This window comes from Pieris napi, chromosome 15 (assembly GCF_905475465.1).
Source record: "Pieris napi chromosome 15, ilPieNapi1.2, whole genome shotgun sequence".
Classification (NCBI taxonomy): domain Eukaryota; kingdom Metazoa; phylum Arthropoda; class Insecta; order Lepidoptera; family Pieridae; genus Pieris; species Pieris napi.
Window position 1 is genome coordinate 3,650,186 of NC_062248.1, and position 18,365 is coordinate 3,668,550.

At 33.5% G+C, this 18,365-nt stretch overlaps 1 protein-coding gene across 2 annotated transcripts in view; it reads left to right on the plus strand.

Moving 5' to 3' along the window:
• The window catches only part of LOC125056553 (elongation of very long chain fatty acids protein 7-like), a 34,973-nt gene extending 18,094 nt beyond the window's left edge, over window positions 1–16,879 (plus strand). The window contains exons 1-6 of one of the 2 annotated variants that reach the window (XM_047659703.1): window positions 7,651–7,781; window positions 8,781–8,925; window positions 11,937–12,127; window positions 12,403–12,483; window positions 14,475–14,774; window positions 15,444–16,879. In XM_047659703.1, the coding sequence (XP_047515659.1) occupies window positions 8,865–8,925; window positions 11,937–12,127; window positions 12,403–12,483; window positions 14,475–14,774; window positions 15,444–15,713 (903 nt within the window). In that variant the 5' untranslated portion in view covers window positions 7,651–7,781; window positions 8,781–8,864 and the 3' untranslated portion in view covers window positions 15,714–16,879. Of the gene's footprint in view, window positions 1–7,650; window positions 7,782–8,780; window positions 8,926–11,936; window positions 12,128–12,402; window positions 12,484–14,474; window positions 14,775–15,443 lie in introns of those variants that run through there. The other variant, XM_047659704.1, reaches the window with a different exon arrangement.
• Window positions 16,880–18,365: the final 1,486 nt, after the last annotated feature.

Here is an 18,365-nt window from a genome sequence, read left to right on the forward strand (position 1 = left end):
ATAGAAATGTAAACAAGTTATATAATTCAGTTTTGGTACATTTGACTTACTTTGACATAAGTAAGTCGCGGTCCACTGAGAGCATTGTTAGGTAATCTATAGTGGTATAACGGTGGTAAATTACAATCATACCGGTAAAGAAACGAGAACTATGTAGGCGTTATGGTAGTTACCCCAAAAACGCATTTTTATGTGAAGCTAATCTTTCAATATCTGTTTATTATGTTAAAAGTTTCTAACCGTTATTTGGAACCATTTACTTACTGCCTTGCGATTCTGTAACTCACTTTTCGAACTCACGCAGCGGTTTTCACAGCGGCGGTCGCGCTCAAATCAGCGGTGAAGCAGTAATTTTATGATTTGGCGTTCTGATAAGGAGGGAGCTTGTAGTTTATTGTTTATCAGAATGCCAAATCGTAATCTGCTGGCCTCTCAGATTTTCTATAACTATATGTTGAATAACATCGTAAGAATTGTAAGACATAAAAACATTTTTTAGAAAAGCCTACTTTACGCGAGTACTACAAAATGTTGTAAATTCGTTGTACAAAAAGTACAAACCATCAGGAAAACTCACTAAACAGAAGTGCAATGGAATGCCTGCCTTGCGATTCTGTAACTCACTTTTCGAACTCTCACAGCGGTTTTCACAGCTTTCGCTCAAATCAGTCGTAAAGCAGTCATTTTACGATTTGGCATTCTGGAGGGAGCTTTTAGTTTATTGTTTATCAAGAGAGAGTTCGAAAAGTGAGTTACAGAATCGCAAGGCTGATCGCTTTGATATGTCTTTCAGGCAATGCTAGTAAAGAAGTATGTAATAAAATTTATTCAGTAAGTTTATTTTAATTAGTGTTTACCTGGAAAAATCTGTCCAATAATCCTGATGATACAGAAATTTCAAAACATAACGTGAGCGTCCTACCCTTGCGGGGAGCAATAAAATATCTCTTCGTATTTTCTTTAAGAAGTATTCTAACAATATGTTGAATTTATTAATAATCAAAAATTATTAAAACATCTGGTCCGGCAGACTTCAAACCAGAATGTTTCCTCATTTAGGCTTCGAGTACATTTCCGAGTTTAGCTAATCGACATATATCATTTAATATATTCAAATCAATATCGAGGCCGTAAACTTACATAATGTTACCGAATTATATTTACGCAGTTCAGATATGCGTTTATATAACTATAAAAATTATTTAATTCACCGTCAAAAAACAGGAGGTTCATGAAGTTATTTATATATCTTGGCAAATGTTCTATCTTGTCAATAGTTGCAACTTTTTTATGGAAATTGTATAATGTATGTTAGATTAGTAGTAGGTTCAATCCCCGGCTGTGCACCATTGGATTTCCTTTCTATGTGCACATTTAGCGCGATCAAACGGTGAAGGAAAACATCGTGAGGAAACCGGCTTGCCTTCTTAGGCAGTTTTTGCGTCAACCCAAAAAGTCTACAGTGTGTGGCACGCACAGAAGACTGATCACCTACATCTATTAGATTGACAAATGATCATGAAACAGATACAGAAACCTGAGACCCAAACCTAATAAGGTTGTAGTGCAACTGATTTATTTTATTTTATTAACTACTTATAATTTTAAGTCATTCGTTAAATATAAAAATATTATTTATAATAGTATTTTATTTATAAAATACTATTTAAGTTATCGGGGAACCAATTTTCTATTCAAAATTCATGAACCAGTTGAATTGTAACAAACAAATTAACTGTATTTTATTTACGCATCAGACTTTTGAATACAGTTAAAACCAGTTTAAACGCGTTAATAATTTAATAACTATTTATTATGGAAGTGAAATGTTACTAACTGCACGTTGAATTAACACGTTTAATCAAAATCGTAAAATTGTACTCTGCATATTTAAAAAAAAACAAAGTTGACATCGACAACTTCTCTTTAATATTATTATAATAATATTGAGTCAAGAGAGATTATATAAGACAAAAAACTTAAGCAACCGATGCTCTAGCTTTGAAATTAAAATGCCAATGGGTCATGTAACACAATACCTGGACAACAGATGGACATTAAAGACAACTCAATACCCGGGAAAAGAATAGTGGGCAGGCCAAAAAGATGGTGAACTAGAGACTATTGGCAAAGATACAGTTGCCAGTCTGCTGTGGTCTCTGGCAGAATGACCAGCGCTGTGGAACTTTCTGCTCCTCAGCATAATGCTGAGCCAGGGCCAATTACAACCACAGCACACAGACATTGCAGACTTGAAGCGAACCGAATGGGAAAAGGAAATTAATTATTTTTTATTTTTATTGTTTTTGATATGTCTTATTTTATTTTTTCTTAGAGTATTGTTATTTTGTGTGTTTATGTGTGTGTGTTTTCGTATGTAATAAATGTCATGTCTATGTCTATGTCAGTCAGTCACCAGAAAGGGTTGCAGGAGGCCTTTACCCAAGAGGAATCTAACATTTTACTACTAACGTTTAGCTATTTGTAGATACTAACATTTGAAATGAAAGCCAAAAACAGGTTAGGGTAAAAAAACCGCCTTCACCGGGGAAGGCGAGGACCTTTACTGCGTACTTCGCTCACTCCAGTGAGCTTCCGTCCTACCCTTCAGGCGATTGACCACCCCGCGACGGCCCAAGCCGAGGTTCGAGTCTCACAGGAGACGCCCTTGCGCTAGTCGTGGGATAAACGCCCATTCAGCCCTGCGATTCTGGAACTCACACAGCGGTTTTCGCATCGGCGGTCGCTCTCAAATCAGTCGTGAAGCAGTCATTTAATGATTTGGCATTCTGATAAACAATAAACTACAAGCTCCCACCTTTTCATTGCTTGTGAGTTCGAAAAGTGAGTACAGAATCGCAGGGCTTATCGAGCTACGCTCGCCAAAACAGCCCGAGCTGAGCTGTAAAGGCCCTTAAGGCCAACAGCGAGATTTCTTTCAAAAAAAAATTGAAATGAAATGAAAATTAATGATATGGAAATAAAATAAGCCTTTATTATTTTTATTCAGCCAACTATAGCCAATGCCGTTGTTGGATAATATAAAAAGGTCGCTAAATGAACTTTAATCTCAAATTAATTCAAATTAATCTTTAATAAAGTGACAAGACTAAAAATTAAACAAAAACTAATTTATAAGTTATTAAGTCTGACATAAAGGATTTAGAGAGGATGTTAAGCTCACTAAGTTTTTGCATAGTGTTGAAACTTACCTGTGCGTATTTCCAATTGCTATAGTTGAAGGTAAAATGCTGCAATTCTAACTACTACCTGCTAAGGTTGTTATTACTTACTTTACACACAACGGCAACAAAAGATTCATTCCTATTTCTCAATTTTATTAAAGAAAAATAAGAAACTTATGGAATAGCTTGGAAGAGGCTTTCACCCGTAGGCTTTCACCTACATATAATAATTATACAATATTTTATTTTATTACTTACTGTTAATATTTTTTTATTTTTTATTATTTGTATGTGTTATTTTTATGAAATAAAATAAAGCTATATGAATTGTTAATTAATATGTACTGGTGTATAGAATATTTATAATATTCTTTCAGGTAACGTGAAGTTGTTGAAAAAAACAGTTTTAATAGTTAAATGTGTACTGTGTAGGTTAGTTATCAGCAATATGGTTTTTTTCGTTGTGAGTGTAAGTTAATTTCTGAAAAAGAGTTTTTATTTAAGGCGTATTTTTTATTGTTTGGTAAGATAAAATCATTAGTGAAACGTCAGACATAGACACGTCCCTATAGAAATATTTTTCCCTAGATTTTCTCGTTTGAAGACTTCTTAATTAAATATTAGTGAACATAAATAATATATTTAGCATCAAAATTACAGGGTCCTAGGTATTTGGGACAACTAGCGAACCACGACTGTGTCGAAACAATCCATCAGTAAGCAAATATGACCCTAATGGCATCAGCGTAAAGCATTTTCTTGGCATATTGACTCGTTCACAACCAGTTGACAAGACCTCGTATCACAAACGTTACCTACTTCTCCCGTTTGTTAAAGCGTGGGACGGAGATCTATCTACTTGGTTCTATTAAACGCTGAATGACCGTATCAATGATACTCAGCAGTTAGTAGGGTTCATTCATATTAGTTATTTACTCCGCTCGCTTCTGAAACGTTCCTACAACCGTTCAACTCAAACTAACTTTATTCATATAGAACAAGAACGCTTATGAACGTCAGAAAAGAAGTTAAATTAATTGGAAATTCATATTCACTACCAGTTCGCAAGTCAAAAGCGTAGAGCGAGCAAGAAGAACTGGCATTCCGCCACTCTTTTTAATCGCTAAGTTTTGAGTCATACAATTCGTAATTCATTTGTGTACTTGGAAGGATATGATTAGGATTTTCAATTATTATGTGAACATGCATTATTTGCTGGACCTTACGATACTATTTATAAACAAATAGAATTAAGTGTGGATAGACACAGCTACTCGAGGCAAGGTATATTGCGCTAAAAGCAAGCATAGGTTTTTAGGTCTAAAAATGTTTACCTACAATTTACATGCAAGTGCGCACACCGAATGTAAAAATCATTACATAACTGCCCGCAAGACCCTGTACGCATAACCTCTAGTATAAACATGTTATTTAAATTATTATACATTTATTACTTAAAAATCTATGTCCTACTATTTAATTCTGCCGACGGGCCTGTACTCGCTCCTTCCCTTGCCCTTCTCGCAAGTGCGAACCTGAATTCGACAAAGATCCATAGAACTCAAAAATCACTGTTGGTCGCAAAACGCGTACTGCAGCCAGTCCAAACCCCCTAGTGAAAAAGTTTCTAAGCCTCAACAGAATTAATCTCAAAATGATAGTAACAATTACGGGCCATTGATATAAACATCTCTTTGTCCTTGGCGCGACAGACAGTCCCTTGGTGCAGAGACTGTTTCAGCGCAAAGGAATCAGTCATAAGTAATCCTGGCTGTGGCTTCCCAACGATCAGAAATCCTAGGAGCAGTAAGCACTCCGTGAAGTGAGAAGTACCCAACTTCTGAGCTTCTGGAAGGAGCTAGGCTGGCTTAATTAGCCACACGCACAACCGTCCAAATGGGCGTCTAAGTGCGGATACACACACACTACTCTACACTATCAAAAAAAAAGAGCAAGGACCGTTAATAATTACGACCTGTTTAATAGCCTTCGTAAACTTGCCGATATTGACTGTTGATACGGAACTAAAACAATTTGACATTTTTATCAATGCAAATTTGCCGGTTATTTACATTTAATTTAGGCCAGTGAGGTACACGAATCGCCAGGGCAGTTTACAAAAACAATATTTATACAACCTAAATCTAATAAAAAGATTGTAAGTAGTCAAATCGCGACGGTATTCAATAGATTTTTTTTTAAATATAAAAGAAACTTTATTGATTAAAAAATACGAGTGTTATTTTAAACGGTAGTCGATATTAGACTCCTATTCAAACGGTGGTCGATGTTAGACTGAACTTAATATCATTCTATTCTTACTGCTAAAACCTTTACATGATAAAAAAATAAAACTAAGCATTCGTCGTAGTAGTTGTATTAACGCTTGTGTTCGATGTGTGACAATGTAACTAAGTAGAATGTAAAAAAAATAAACAAAAAAATGTAGATATGATTTAAACGAACAAAACATTAATTCCACTGGGAGAAAAGTATGAAAACATCAGTAAATAAAGCAACAAAGTGTAGATAAATAAAAATAAAATAAATAAATATATACTCCTATGTTATAATAAACTAAGAAGTGTATGGTTCCCTTCACGTAGAGATAATGCTATGCTTATTAACGGAGATGCTAACATTCAAACGTTCTACCCATAACACAAGCTTCACCATCTTAACATGGGACTCGGTCAATTGGTGTGAATTGTCTTTATAAAAATAAAAAAAATTGTTGTTGGCTCTGCTACCGCAGAGTTGAGCAGTAGTTCTAAAATTACAGCTATTAAGTAAAATCAAAGACAATTTTTTTAGATATTACTTTAATTGTCTTTGGTCAATGTCTATTTTGTCAAGTTATGCCCAGGGCAGTCATGGGTGTCATTAAGAGTTCGAGTCTTTCATCACAATATTGTATTTAAACAATTAACTTCTCTTAACCACACACACATGAGCGCATATCCTAGATAGTTTTATTCAAAAATCTAGAAAGAACGTTTCTAGATTTATAAAATGTAAGATGAAAAGAAAGAGCAGTGTTGGCCTAGTGGCTTTAGCATGCCACTTTCATCCCTGCGGTCGTAGGTTCGATCGTCGGCTGAGCACCAATGAACTTTCTATGTGCGCATTTAATGTTCACTGAAACGGGGAAGAAAAACATCGTGAGGAAACAGGCTAGCATTAGACCCAAAAGACGACAGCGTGCGTCAGGCACAGGAGGCTGATCACCTACTTGCCTATTAGATTGACAAATGATCATGAAACAGATACAGAAATCTGAGACCCATACCATAAAAGGTAGTAGCGCCATTTTTTTTTTTTTTTAAATGGAAACAAAAACGTCTATTTTTAAATAAAATGGTCACCGTGGTGACAGTTAATAGCATAATCAACATAATTATTAGATAATAAACGTAGATGTATACGCTTGATTAAATTTGCTCTTGACTTTCGAAATAACTTGTTTCATCTTACTTTCAAGGCCACGAGAAGTAAACATTGACTTTTCCAACATTGAGGAAGAAAGACGCTTTTGGACCGTTTCTTGACTTTTCGCGCATGCGTCATGACGTAGGTTTAAACTTAACATGACATTTCCGTATACCGTAAAAAAACTATTGTTTAACGCTGTTATAAAATATTTTTATAAATTTATTATGAATACAGTTTGAGAAATTACAGAATGCATAATAACAATCTCTTATAAGCTCAAGTCTTATCTTTCATAGATACTTCTATGTTTATTTATATTTAGAATTAAAATAAAATTTTCCTTCAGCTTCACTTAACTACTAATATTCTTCTACCAGTTTTCCTTAACCTATCTGAAATATATTACATGAAGGTGCTGAAAAAAAGTTTAATTGCGAGTTAAGTTCAGAGTCGGTTGTTTGAGGGATGTTCAAATCAACGTTAAAACTCTTTGTTTGGAGCTGGGTGTAAACTGGCTTTAATCGTTTAAAACATGAGCTTATAACATAATATTAGGGGTAGTGGAGTTGAAACGCTAACATAAAACTATCTTGGCTTACTTATCGGTTCTTAAATCTAAGTGACACTTCAATATAACTGTAGTCGACCTATTGGACAAAAATGTTACAATTTATGAGTGTGTGAATAATTACTAAAGAGCTCATTTTGGCTACAAGTTCGCTTCAAGCGCTTCTAATTATTAATTAAAATATATATATGTAACTTAATAACTTGCGTTATATTAAAAATACATGAAAGTTCGATAACTTCGAAAACGATACAAAGCGACCCTTAATTTTACCACTGTATTATTTTGATGACCATTTAAATTTAAATTGGAAAATTTCCGAATATTAATCTTGCATACACGTTTGTCACAATAATTGATTGGTCACAATTATTCAAATAACTTTTCGTAGCATAATACGCGACTGCGCAGTTCTCAGCCGCCCTTGCTTGACTTATCAAGATGGCTGCCGATCGCCAAGGGGTGGCGAAAAATCAAAAAACAATCAGTTGTTGTAACGCGCTCGGTTGCAATGGTTGTTATCATTCATTATTGAGAAACTAACAGTGTTTTTATTATTATTACTTAAAGATCTTTTATGTGTGAAGATCTGAAACGTAAGTTAATGTGTAATGATTAGGTTTTCACAATAGCGCGTTTTATCTGTTTATATCTGCAGTGTTGATAGATTTATAATATAGCTTTTATCGATAAATTTTATAAAAAATATAAAGTGTAGGTATTATGACTCTACAGGTAAATCCTATAAAGTAACAAAAAATAAGACTGTAATTAATAATATGATAAAAATAAAACAAGATAATGTTATTAAAATGTCAGGTAATAAATTTAAAATAATATGTATATTGCGAAGTTTACATCTTACATTAAATCCTTTTATAATTGCGTTATTATACGAAAGAACATGTTAAAAATGGATTATAATAAAAACTAACAAAACAATCCATAAATTAAAATAATTTATATCTAAAATAATGTAGTTTAAGATGTTATTATATGCGTAATATTAGATGAAGAATATTATTATAATTATAGATGTATATAATACTTAATTGTGCTATTGTCAATTGTCAAAATATGTTGTATATGCAACATATTTATCAATAGGTTAAATTTATTGTATGTTTTATTTGTATGCTTAGTATTATTGTCTCAGGATAACACAAAACATTCCCCTTAAAAAAAGTAGGTGATTCATAAATTATAGTATCGAAAACGATGATTATATTTAATCCGTAACGGTGTTATTAAATATCAAAAATGAGGGGTCATTTTTACAGTAAAATTTGTATTTAAATTAAATATTTTAGCATTCGCGTTGAATTAGAAATGTGTTGCTTGCAGCATAAATAACAAAAATTCATTGTACTATATTATTTTTATAAATTATTAATTTAAACAATGATTATAATTGGGTTATGAGGCAATGCTTTGTTCCAGTTTTATAAATTTTCCTTAATACGCCAGTAGACCTATGCCTTTGAACCCGAAACAATAATAATCTCACTCACGACAACAACCTCTTTTTAGTAGGTTCACGTTATAAATATATTTTAGTTTTTGAGCTCACAATAAAACTATTCCTTTATTTACAGAGTCATAACTGGAGACAGCTTGAAAAAAATGCCGGAGAGTCTCTTATGACGAAAAAGAACTGAAGTTTCCCGAAATTCGCCACAATGACAACATCAAACAGTTCAGTAACGAGTGTCTACGACCGCCTCTTCGTAGAATTAGCCGGTGAGTTCATTTATTTGGGTAAAAATTAAGTCGTATGTAAGCCTCAAACACCCTTTGAAGGCTCTATTTTTGTGTCATGTCACTTTTAAAACATTGTAAACACGTCGAATTGTAAACCTTCTTTTGGTTTTTAAGTCAAAAATATAATAACTGATTCGTATTTTTTATGCGTACAAGACAAACGTCAATTTTTCCATTTCAAAAAGTAAATTAGTCTTACAAAAATAAAGAAATATTTGTGTTAAATTTTTTTTGAAAAAATATGTAATAAGAACACAAATTTATCATTCCCGTGGATAAGTTTAAAAAAAATATATGACGCAGCAATATTTTAACCATAAAATGCCGGTGGCCCAACAACCATTTGTAGGTCTGCCGACTTCTCGTCTTCGTTTGGGTCTAATATTTAGACTTGAGATCCAACCCTAAGTACAACGGATGGTTTATAGCGTATTGGATTTAATATACACCGTAGTTCGAATCTGGAATCTTTGTTGTCCTTACAGCCAGATTCAATATAGTTTTTTTTCTGAATGCCAGCCGTGTTTAATTAATACATTTAAGGAAAGTGTTAAATGCGTACATAGAGTACACACTTAACCACTAGACTAACGGTAATAACTGTAATATAAACAAAATTAAATTAATTACGGCAATTATAATTTGTACTGAATATTAATCGATCGAAATATCTTAATTAATTAACACTTGTCAGCATTTTCTAAAAGTGCTTAATAATTAAAAGTACTATTAAAGTTACGATTATGGTTTAATTCTCGTAAATCTCGTCTTTATCGCTTTGTATCAAGGTATATATTACAATTATTTATTTAGCCAGGTTAGCTAATTACAACTGGGGCAGTGGCGTAACTATACCACCTGGGGCCCTTGGCAAATCTTCTTTCGTTGATGTGGCCCTATCAGTAAAAATCGTCCCTACTCAGTTTAATTTTAATAAAGTTCGAGATTTTCAGCTTACTCAATTACACGTTGTAAATATCCCACTAATGTCCATAGAGCTCCTCTCTTAGGCGAGAGGGAATGGTCTGTAGTCCCCACGCTGGCCCAATGCGTATTGATGACTTCACATTCATCCATAGAACATTATACCTCTAGAGCAGAGGCCCTCTTGAGTTGGAGGCCCGTGGCATTTTGCTACCCCTGCCACCATATGCCTTTAGTTGAGTTGAGTTACAGATATAGGATTCCTAGAGAAACGATTTATTTCGAGTTAGAAGGCACTATGATCGCTATTCTCGATATTTAAGAGTATTTCTTTTTTAAATAACAGGGGTTCATTTGATTTTATGTGATACCGCAATCGACACTCACATTGCCCGAAGGCCGTTGCCGGCCGAATTATCGATTAAATATTTTTTTGTATTAGATGTACCATTTATTGAGGAAAGCTGCAATCGCATTAATACGTTACGTTTGTCAGAAAACCTACCGGCCATTTTGAGATTTGTGTTTTGAAATCCTTATCTCCCAAAATTATAAAATGGCAATTATTTTTGTTAAAATTAATTGAAAGGAAATCCGGACTGAAGACTTTTACTTTTTGAGTATTTAAAAACCAAAAGCTCGACTTTTCCGAAACGTCAACAACAATCCTCCACTGTTAAAGAAATCCTGTGAATTCGGCCCCGTTGAATGACCATTGTTTTTATTTAAATCAATTATTTGTAATTATTTAAATTAAGTAAACATTTAAGCAAAAATGTATGTAGCCTTGTTATTGAAACTTGCATAAATATGAATAATAAATGTGGGAATTTTACATGCATTTGTACCTATACATTAAGCTGTTTTTATACTGCACTAACACAGCGCACTATGCTAAAGCCAAGATGACATAGTTACACGCATATAACTCTATACGTGATAATTGAGCCTTATCTATAGTAATATTCACCGAAGATTATATTATGTTAAACTACGATTTAATTTAAAGTTCCGTGGATATTTACGGGGGTATTAACGTATTAAGAGGGTATCCCTGGGGTCGTAGCTTCGATCCCCGGCTGTGCACCAATGGACCTTCTATCTATATGCGCATTTAACAACGCTTGTACGGGGAAGGAAAACATTGTAAGGAAACCGGCATGTCTTAAAAAAGCCGTCCTTGTGTAGCACAGAAGGTCGATCATGTACTTGCCAGTATTAGAAATGATCACGGAAGAGATATAGAAATCTCCTCCTTAAGGTTGTAGCGCCATTGGTAGATATATTAAAGGCGATGAGCGAATATAGCTAGTCATAGAACAAATAATCACCCGAAAATTCATAGAAATTTAAATAAAACACTGAAGACAGAGTACAATATATCTGATAAATATCTCGTTTGTATAGATATATAAATTCTAAAATAAGTATGTTACCAAAGCTGCGAGATTAATATAACTCATGTTTATCAATAAAATGTTTAAATTAAATTAACATTTAATTCATCTTAACGCGATCTTCGAAGACGGGTTTCTTATGAAAAACTTGTATGTTGTTTACGGCGGGTAATGTTTATAATACAATAATACATACTGCAAATAGGTATACAATTATACCTATTAATTATGAAGACAAAATTTCTAAACAGACATTTTACAGGTCATACATCCTTTTAAGATGCATTTTAATACTTATTATGGCATTAACTTTTTATTGTCGTTTAAATTACACTAATGTACAATAACAATCATAATCCCAGCTAATTTTTACCTTATATCTCGTAATCTTTGGCGCGTGAATATCATTCAAGACTTTTTATAAATATAGTTATATTTTTGAAATTACATCTGTTATCTTATGATTTCCTTGATGTTTTCTTGAATGTGAAGGTTTAGCAATATATATATATAGCAATAGTCCGGGTCTGTTCGGTCGTGGTACGAGTTTTGTTTTTACTAGTTCTCAAGTAATAGCTTTGCGTTTACAATTACCCTTCCTATTTTGTATATTATCATGTACAATGTTTGGGGTCAATAATAATGTAAACATGTTTATACCACTTACAGATCCCAGAACAAATGATTGGTTCTTAATAAAGAGCCCCATACCAGGACTGACCATAATAGGACTATACCTTTACTTCACACTAAAATGGGGTCCCAGGTACATGGCCGACAAGAAACCCTTCCAACTGCAGAAGACCCTGGTGGTTTATAACTTTTTACAAGTTCTTGTCAGCATCTTCTTGTTTTATGAGGTAAACCTAAGTTTATAGAAACTGATGGACAATCAAAGGATTGAAAAGAAAGTCATAAAATTCGCCTTCTGTGAATAAAACCTAAACCCAATACCGTTTTGACAAGACTGTTTCTCACTTGTGTGTACAGTTCATTGGTAAATACGTTATTAGTGGAAAAGCAACTAAGAAGACACATTACCAATAATCGTCTGTACATGAACGGTAGCATGTTTTACCATACATTTAGCCATTTTAAACCTTAATTATAAAACATTCATAAAATAAAATTCCAGGGTCTCGACGCAGGATGGTTGAGAACTTACAGTTGGAAATGTCAACCAGTTGATTTCTCATCAACACCGGAAGCTATGCGGGTAAATATCATTTTAAAATAATTTATTCAACGTTTTTCCCTTACCTTACAACATAATAGTGCCTATAAATGAATCTGAATGTACGAGCCAAGGCTGTACATTTTGCTCACTAAGGCTTTCTTAGTTTTATACATGGGCGGATCGTGAATTGAGGCTCTGGGCTATAAGGCTGGGGGACTACCCCGCACACGCGAAAAAATACACCGACCGAAAACAAGCGACGGGGAATTCCCCGTTTGTTCGATAGACGCGCATCGCACATGGGTTGATCTCAGAGATATATACCAACCTTATAATAGGATTTTTTTAAATTTCAGCAATTTTAATTTTTTAAATGTAAAATATCGCCTATTGTTTTCAGTGGGGACTGGGGGCCCTTTGTATGCATGCAAAGCCCTTAAGTAGATCCGCCCCTGGTTTTATAAGCATGGCGTAGCCAGACGTAGGCACTCTCTTCAACTGTTACGTTGCATTCATTCGTTACATAGCAATTAACATTTAATTATTTCGCTTATATTCTATTGTTATACGCAAGTGGTTAATATAGAGTAAAACTAAAATCCTCTATTATTTAAAGCGCCCCGATGACCCGGGAACCTAACACTGAATGATGGTGTTACTCGGTTAAACGTTGTTTATAAAAACTCATGGCAAAAACTTCACAATTTCCCTAAATACATATATAGCAACATTAAAAGTACCAAAAAATTAAAATGTTTTATTGTCATTTGTGCTCAACGCGAATGATAAATATTCTAAAATTGGTTGTTGGAATAAACAAAAACGGAATAATGCGATGTATGAGTTGTCGTTTGTTTTCTTATGTGGGAATCAAACAATAGACGTAACAAAATGTGTATTAAAATAATACAATATATTGTATTGTCGTTAGGAAATTCCATTTTAAATAATTGGTTTGGTTGTTTTTGTAATTTCCTGGATGCAGTTTGCCTTGCATTACATCCGACACGCTCCTCAATGTATACCATTTTAAACATTATTAAGAAACAAATTAAACAAATATTTGGGCCGTGGGGTTCAAGTGCACAGGCGCTAATTAAAGATTTAAGTTCGCGCCTGGTAGATAGTACCGGCGCGAAGTATACAGCGAGGAATTTCTGCCAACGTTAGACACTGCCACAGAGACCAAACTTTTTAAATTTGTTCTAATTTTCTTTTTATTACTTTGAATTATTGCTATGTAGGTTAAGAAAATTGTAAATACTGCATAAATAAGTTAAACATATTCTTAATTATGTAACGTCCAGTGTTATAATTGAATATTCATTTAAAAGTAAAATTCGTTTATGTGGAACAAAAATTCTGAACTTATATATAATTTAATGTAATAACTTATATAATAATGGAATCACCATGGATTCAAAACTTCAGTGGTCCCCTCATATAAACGGATTGGCGAAGAGACTTAGTTCTGCAGCTTACGCGGTTAAAATTTTGCTCACTAACTGATGTCGATACAGCTAGACTTGTTGATTTTAGTGACTTTCACAGCTTAATGACTTATGTCTTATTGTTATGGGGTCATGCTGCTGATTTCGAAACTATTTTCATCCTGCAGAAGAGATACCGAGGGATACCCTTCTTTAATAAAATCCCAGAGGCTCTTTTATCTCTGCCTTTTAATAAATTTAAGAAATGTATTAAAGAAAAGCTGCGTAAAAAGGCTTACTATAAAGTTAACAATTATCTAGTTGATAAAAGGGCCTGGGACTAGTGCTAGACAGGCTACTTCTAATTAATTTGCGATATTTGTTTTAAAATAAGTGTTGTTTGATTCTTTGCTATTTTAAAAGAGTACCGAGAGTTTGTACGCCGGCTTTTTCTCTCGGCCTACACCCTCTGTGTTCTTTGCCGATGAATAGGGATCCCTACCATATTATATTCCATAATAAAAATATTTTATTTTTATTTATTTTATTTTAATGCCTACTGTAAATTGAACGCTGAATGTTAATTGTTTACATTTTCAGGTAGCAAGAGGCGTCTACATTTATTTCCTTGCGAAAATGACTGAACTACTAGACACGGTATTCTTCGTAATACGAAAAAAGGAGAGACAAATCACATTCCTCCATTTGTACCATCACACAGTGATGCCCATGATATCATGGGGAGCTACGAAATATTACCCCGGGGGCCATGGGACATTGATCGGAGTTATTAACTCCTTCGTACATATTATTATGTACTCATACTACATGATGGCCGCACTGGGTCCGAAATACCAGAGATATCTGTTCTGGAAGAAATATATTACGACGATGCAAATGGTATGTCTATGTTATCTTCTTTCTTAGAAGTAGGTAATGTGTGTATGTGTATTATATCCATAGGTTTGATACCGTCTCCCCTTAATAGAGCATAGGGCAGAGTAATTTCAGCGTTCAAGTTCATTTAAAAAGAAAATTGGTACAGCCGGGCATCAAACCCACAACCTCAGATTTAACCATTAGACTCACTACTGTACACTGAAGCTATAATAAATGTGATAAAGTGATGTTCAACATTTTTTTATCTATTACTAGCTGCCCCTGCGAACTTTTGCTATCTACCCCAGAGACTGTTCGGTTTTCTGGAATGAAAACTTTGTAGGTTTTTCTGTGAATTTTTCTCTGTATAAACCTCAGAGTTCAAGTCATTAGATTTTAATTTACAAATAAACAATAGGGGGTGATCGTAGAGGGGTGAAAATGAAGGGTCACAAAAAATAAAAATTTAGGGGTGGACCGACCACCCTTGACATTTGGAGGTTTGAAAGTTCTCAGACTTACTGAATATGCATAAAAAGTTCACAAGAATCGTTCGAGCCGTTTCGGAGGAGTATGGGAACGAACGTTGTGACACGAGAATTTTATATATTAGATAAGATAACAAAATCATAATAAAACTCAAAAACCATACGTTTTATGATTGGAATAATTAAAAATTATTTTCTACAGCTTCAATTCTGCATCACGTTCATTCACTCCTCACAACTTCTGTTCTACGAGTGCGGATACCCACGCTGGTCGGTTGTCTTCACGCTTCCAAACTCCATCTTTTTCTACTATCTCTTCTACGACTTCTACTACAAAGCATACGGAAAACCAGTGAAGAAGGCCATTGTCGCAAATGGTTCAGTGAACGAGAGCAAAACAAACGGACTATCGATAACCAATGGTGCTATACCAAATGGTTCACACAACGGAATAGATAAAAAAATCGAATAAAAATTATTGCGCTTTTATATTACAAAGTTTGTTATATATTGTGGAAATTACAGTTTGCTTTAAGCGATATCAAATACTCTGTGAACAGAAAAGCGTCGCAGACAATAGGCGAATATAGTTTGACACTGCGCTTGGGGTCATTCACCCTTAAAAGGTCATGAATCAGAGTTTGACCTATCAGATGTTTTTTGCGTTGCGTTCGTTCTAAGGATGTGAAATTTAAACAATTGAATTTAACTGATGTTATTAATTCGTACGATAAGTTCACAGGTTTATAAAATTGTCCAATTTTATTTACGTTATATTAAAAGTCTGGCTAAATCTTGGTACATTTTTGGTTAAAGTGCAATTACTAAGATACCAATTATATATTGTAAATAGTACTTAAAACGTGTATAGTTAATAATTAAATTTGTACATGAAAGGAAAAATTAAGGTGAATAAGGGAGGTAGGATTTAGACATTAAATACAAAATAAGCTGAGTCATGTAATACTTAGGATATTTTATAATTTGATTGAGTTACCAACATCAAAAATTATCCATTAAGTATATTACCATAAAGAAATAATGTAAGAAAATTATTTATTGTGTGTAAGTTATTTTCTATACATTATTTCACAATTATCTTTGAGAATGTAAACAACTTTTTGCAGTGGTGAACCTTTTATTGAATTTCTTAATTGAATATCAAATATCTATAATATTCATCAAACCATTCAATATTTCTAATAAGTTACCCTTAGGTTTTATTGTACATAAATTAGAATATTTTTATCAACTACAGCTCAAAATCTTTTTTCTTTTTTGTTAGTAAATGTTATGGTGCTTTAAAGTAATTCTACTTATAATGCCTACTTAAAGGCAGTTTATACCTTAACGAGTTCCATTAAATAGTTTTAAGAAAAACGGCGAATTTAAGGTATTTACGAAGAAAATTCTTTTCTATAGAAATCTAAAGTCTTCCAAGTGATCAATTTAAAAACGATCGCTGTATTCGATTTTTTTAGACTTAATAACAACGCTTCATGATTATTTAAATAATAATTCACGTCTATACTGCCGATAATATATTGTCGACTTATATGTACGTGGTATATTTGCGCATGTAATAACAGTATTGATAAAATTTTCATGTAGTGTCTGTAAAATAAGAGTTATACCATATAATGTTTTTTTATTTTTACCTTTACAGGATAAGTTTCTCATATTCTATGAGGTTTCTAAAATACCTTACACCATGTACCTTACGTACATGATATTCCTCAAATAAGTTTAAAAACAGTAAACCACAACTACAATAAAAATTGGTAATTTATTTCAAATGCACATTCGGTAGTAATAAATTGAATTAAACACTTCTTCTGGTATTTAAAGTAGATAAAATATGTCTTTCACTCTGACATCTACTTTTTGCAGCCAGTGTGCAACAAAATATATCAGTTTCACATGCAATAGTAATGAGGCGTGCGTAAATGATACTTCCCATACTAAATTTGTACGCACTTGCGGCAATGCTCGCATGGAGGAGAAAACGCAAAGCTAATTGCAGATGTCGCTATCATCGCTTGACCCATAACAATACGCTGTCAGTTTTCAGCAATTTTTACGTACATCTTAAGGTGCGCTTACACGGGCAATTAAAATTGCTCAATTCCAGTCAATACTCGTCAATTATGACGTCACGACTACATCAAGCAATTTACGGCAACGGCAACAAGCATCAATACCTACTGCGCAATACAATATTGAGCGATATGGCACAACTTCATCAACTAGGCAATACTGTCCTACACGAGCATTTCAGTATTCGCTCGCTATGGACGACATTCTTCTTGCTGCGGCGCTTTTTTTATTATTAATCAAAAACAAAAAAGAAAGAAAAGGAAAAGGCGTCTGGTGCGTCAAATCTGGGTGCGATCGTTTTTGGCAAAGAGGCCGCAATTTTCATTGTGAAAATAAAATTAAACAATTATTAAAGAAAAAAATAATTAATTAATTAAATTTTTAATTTATTATTTTTTTAATTTTTCTTTAATTCTTTAATTTAATTGTTTTTTTTTCAAGAATTAGATAATATATTATTGAAAAACTTTACTAGAATGTCACGAACATACTTTGAATCACTTTTGAATAAAGTAATTAGAAATTATTATTATTTAGACCTCTCGCTGTCCCCGCGGAAGCAAGACGGCAAGCCGCAAAACAAACAAGTGCGAATGAGACATATACAAAAATTGCTAGGAATTTCCAAGTCCATTGGATATTCGTCAATTCGTATCTGCGACATTGAGCGATATGAAATATCTGGAGCAATTAGAAACAATATCGCCGAAATAATTTATTGAAATTTATTGAATTTATTGTAATTGCTCCATTAATTGCTCCAGATAGGTCCATTCGTGTTGCAGAGCAATTATTGCCCTCGTGTAAGCGCACCTTAAGCGCACCATTAGGTACGATTTAGTAAATCTTAAAAGGTGTTTACAAGTGAAAACTGCTACTACTTTTAATTATGGACTGTTCCATAATTAAAAGTAGAGTTGAAGACCCGGGCGGTTCATTAAAAGGAAGAAAGGCAGATCTTGTCACGAAGTAATCACATTGGATATTTTTTCAAAATTCATTGTGAAATTTTTTATGAGGATAGGAA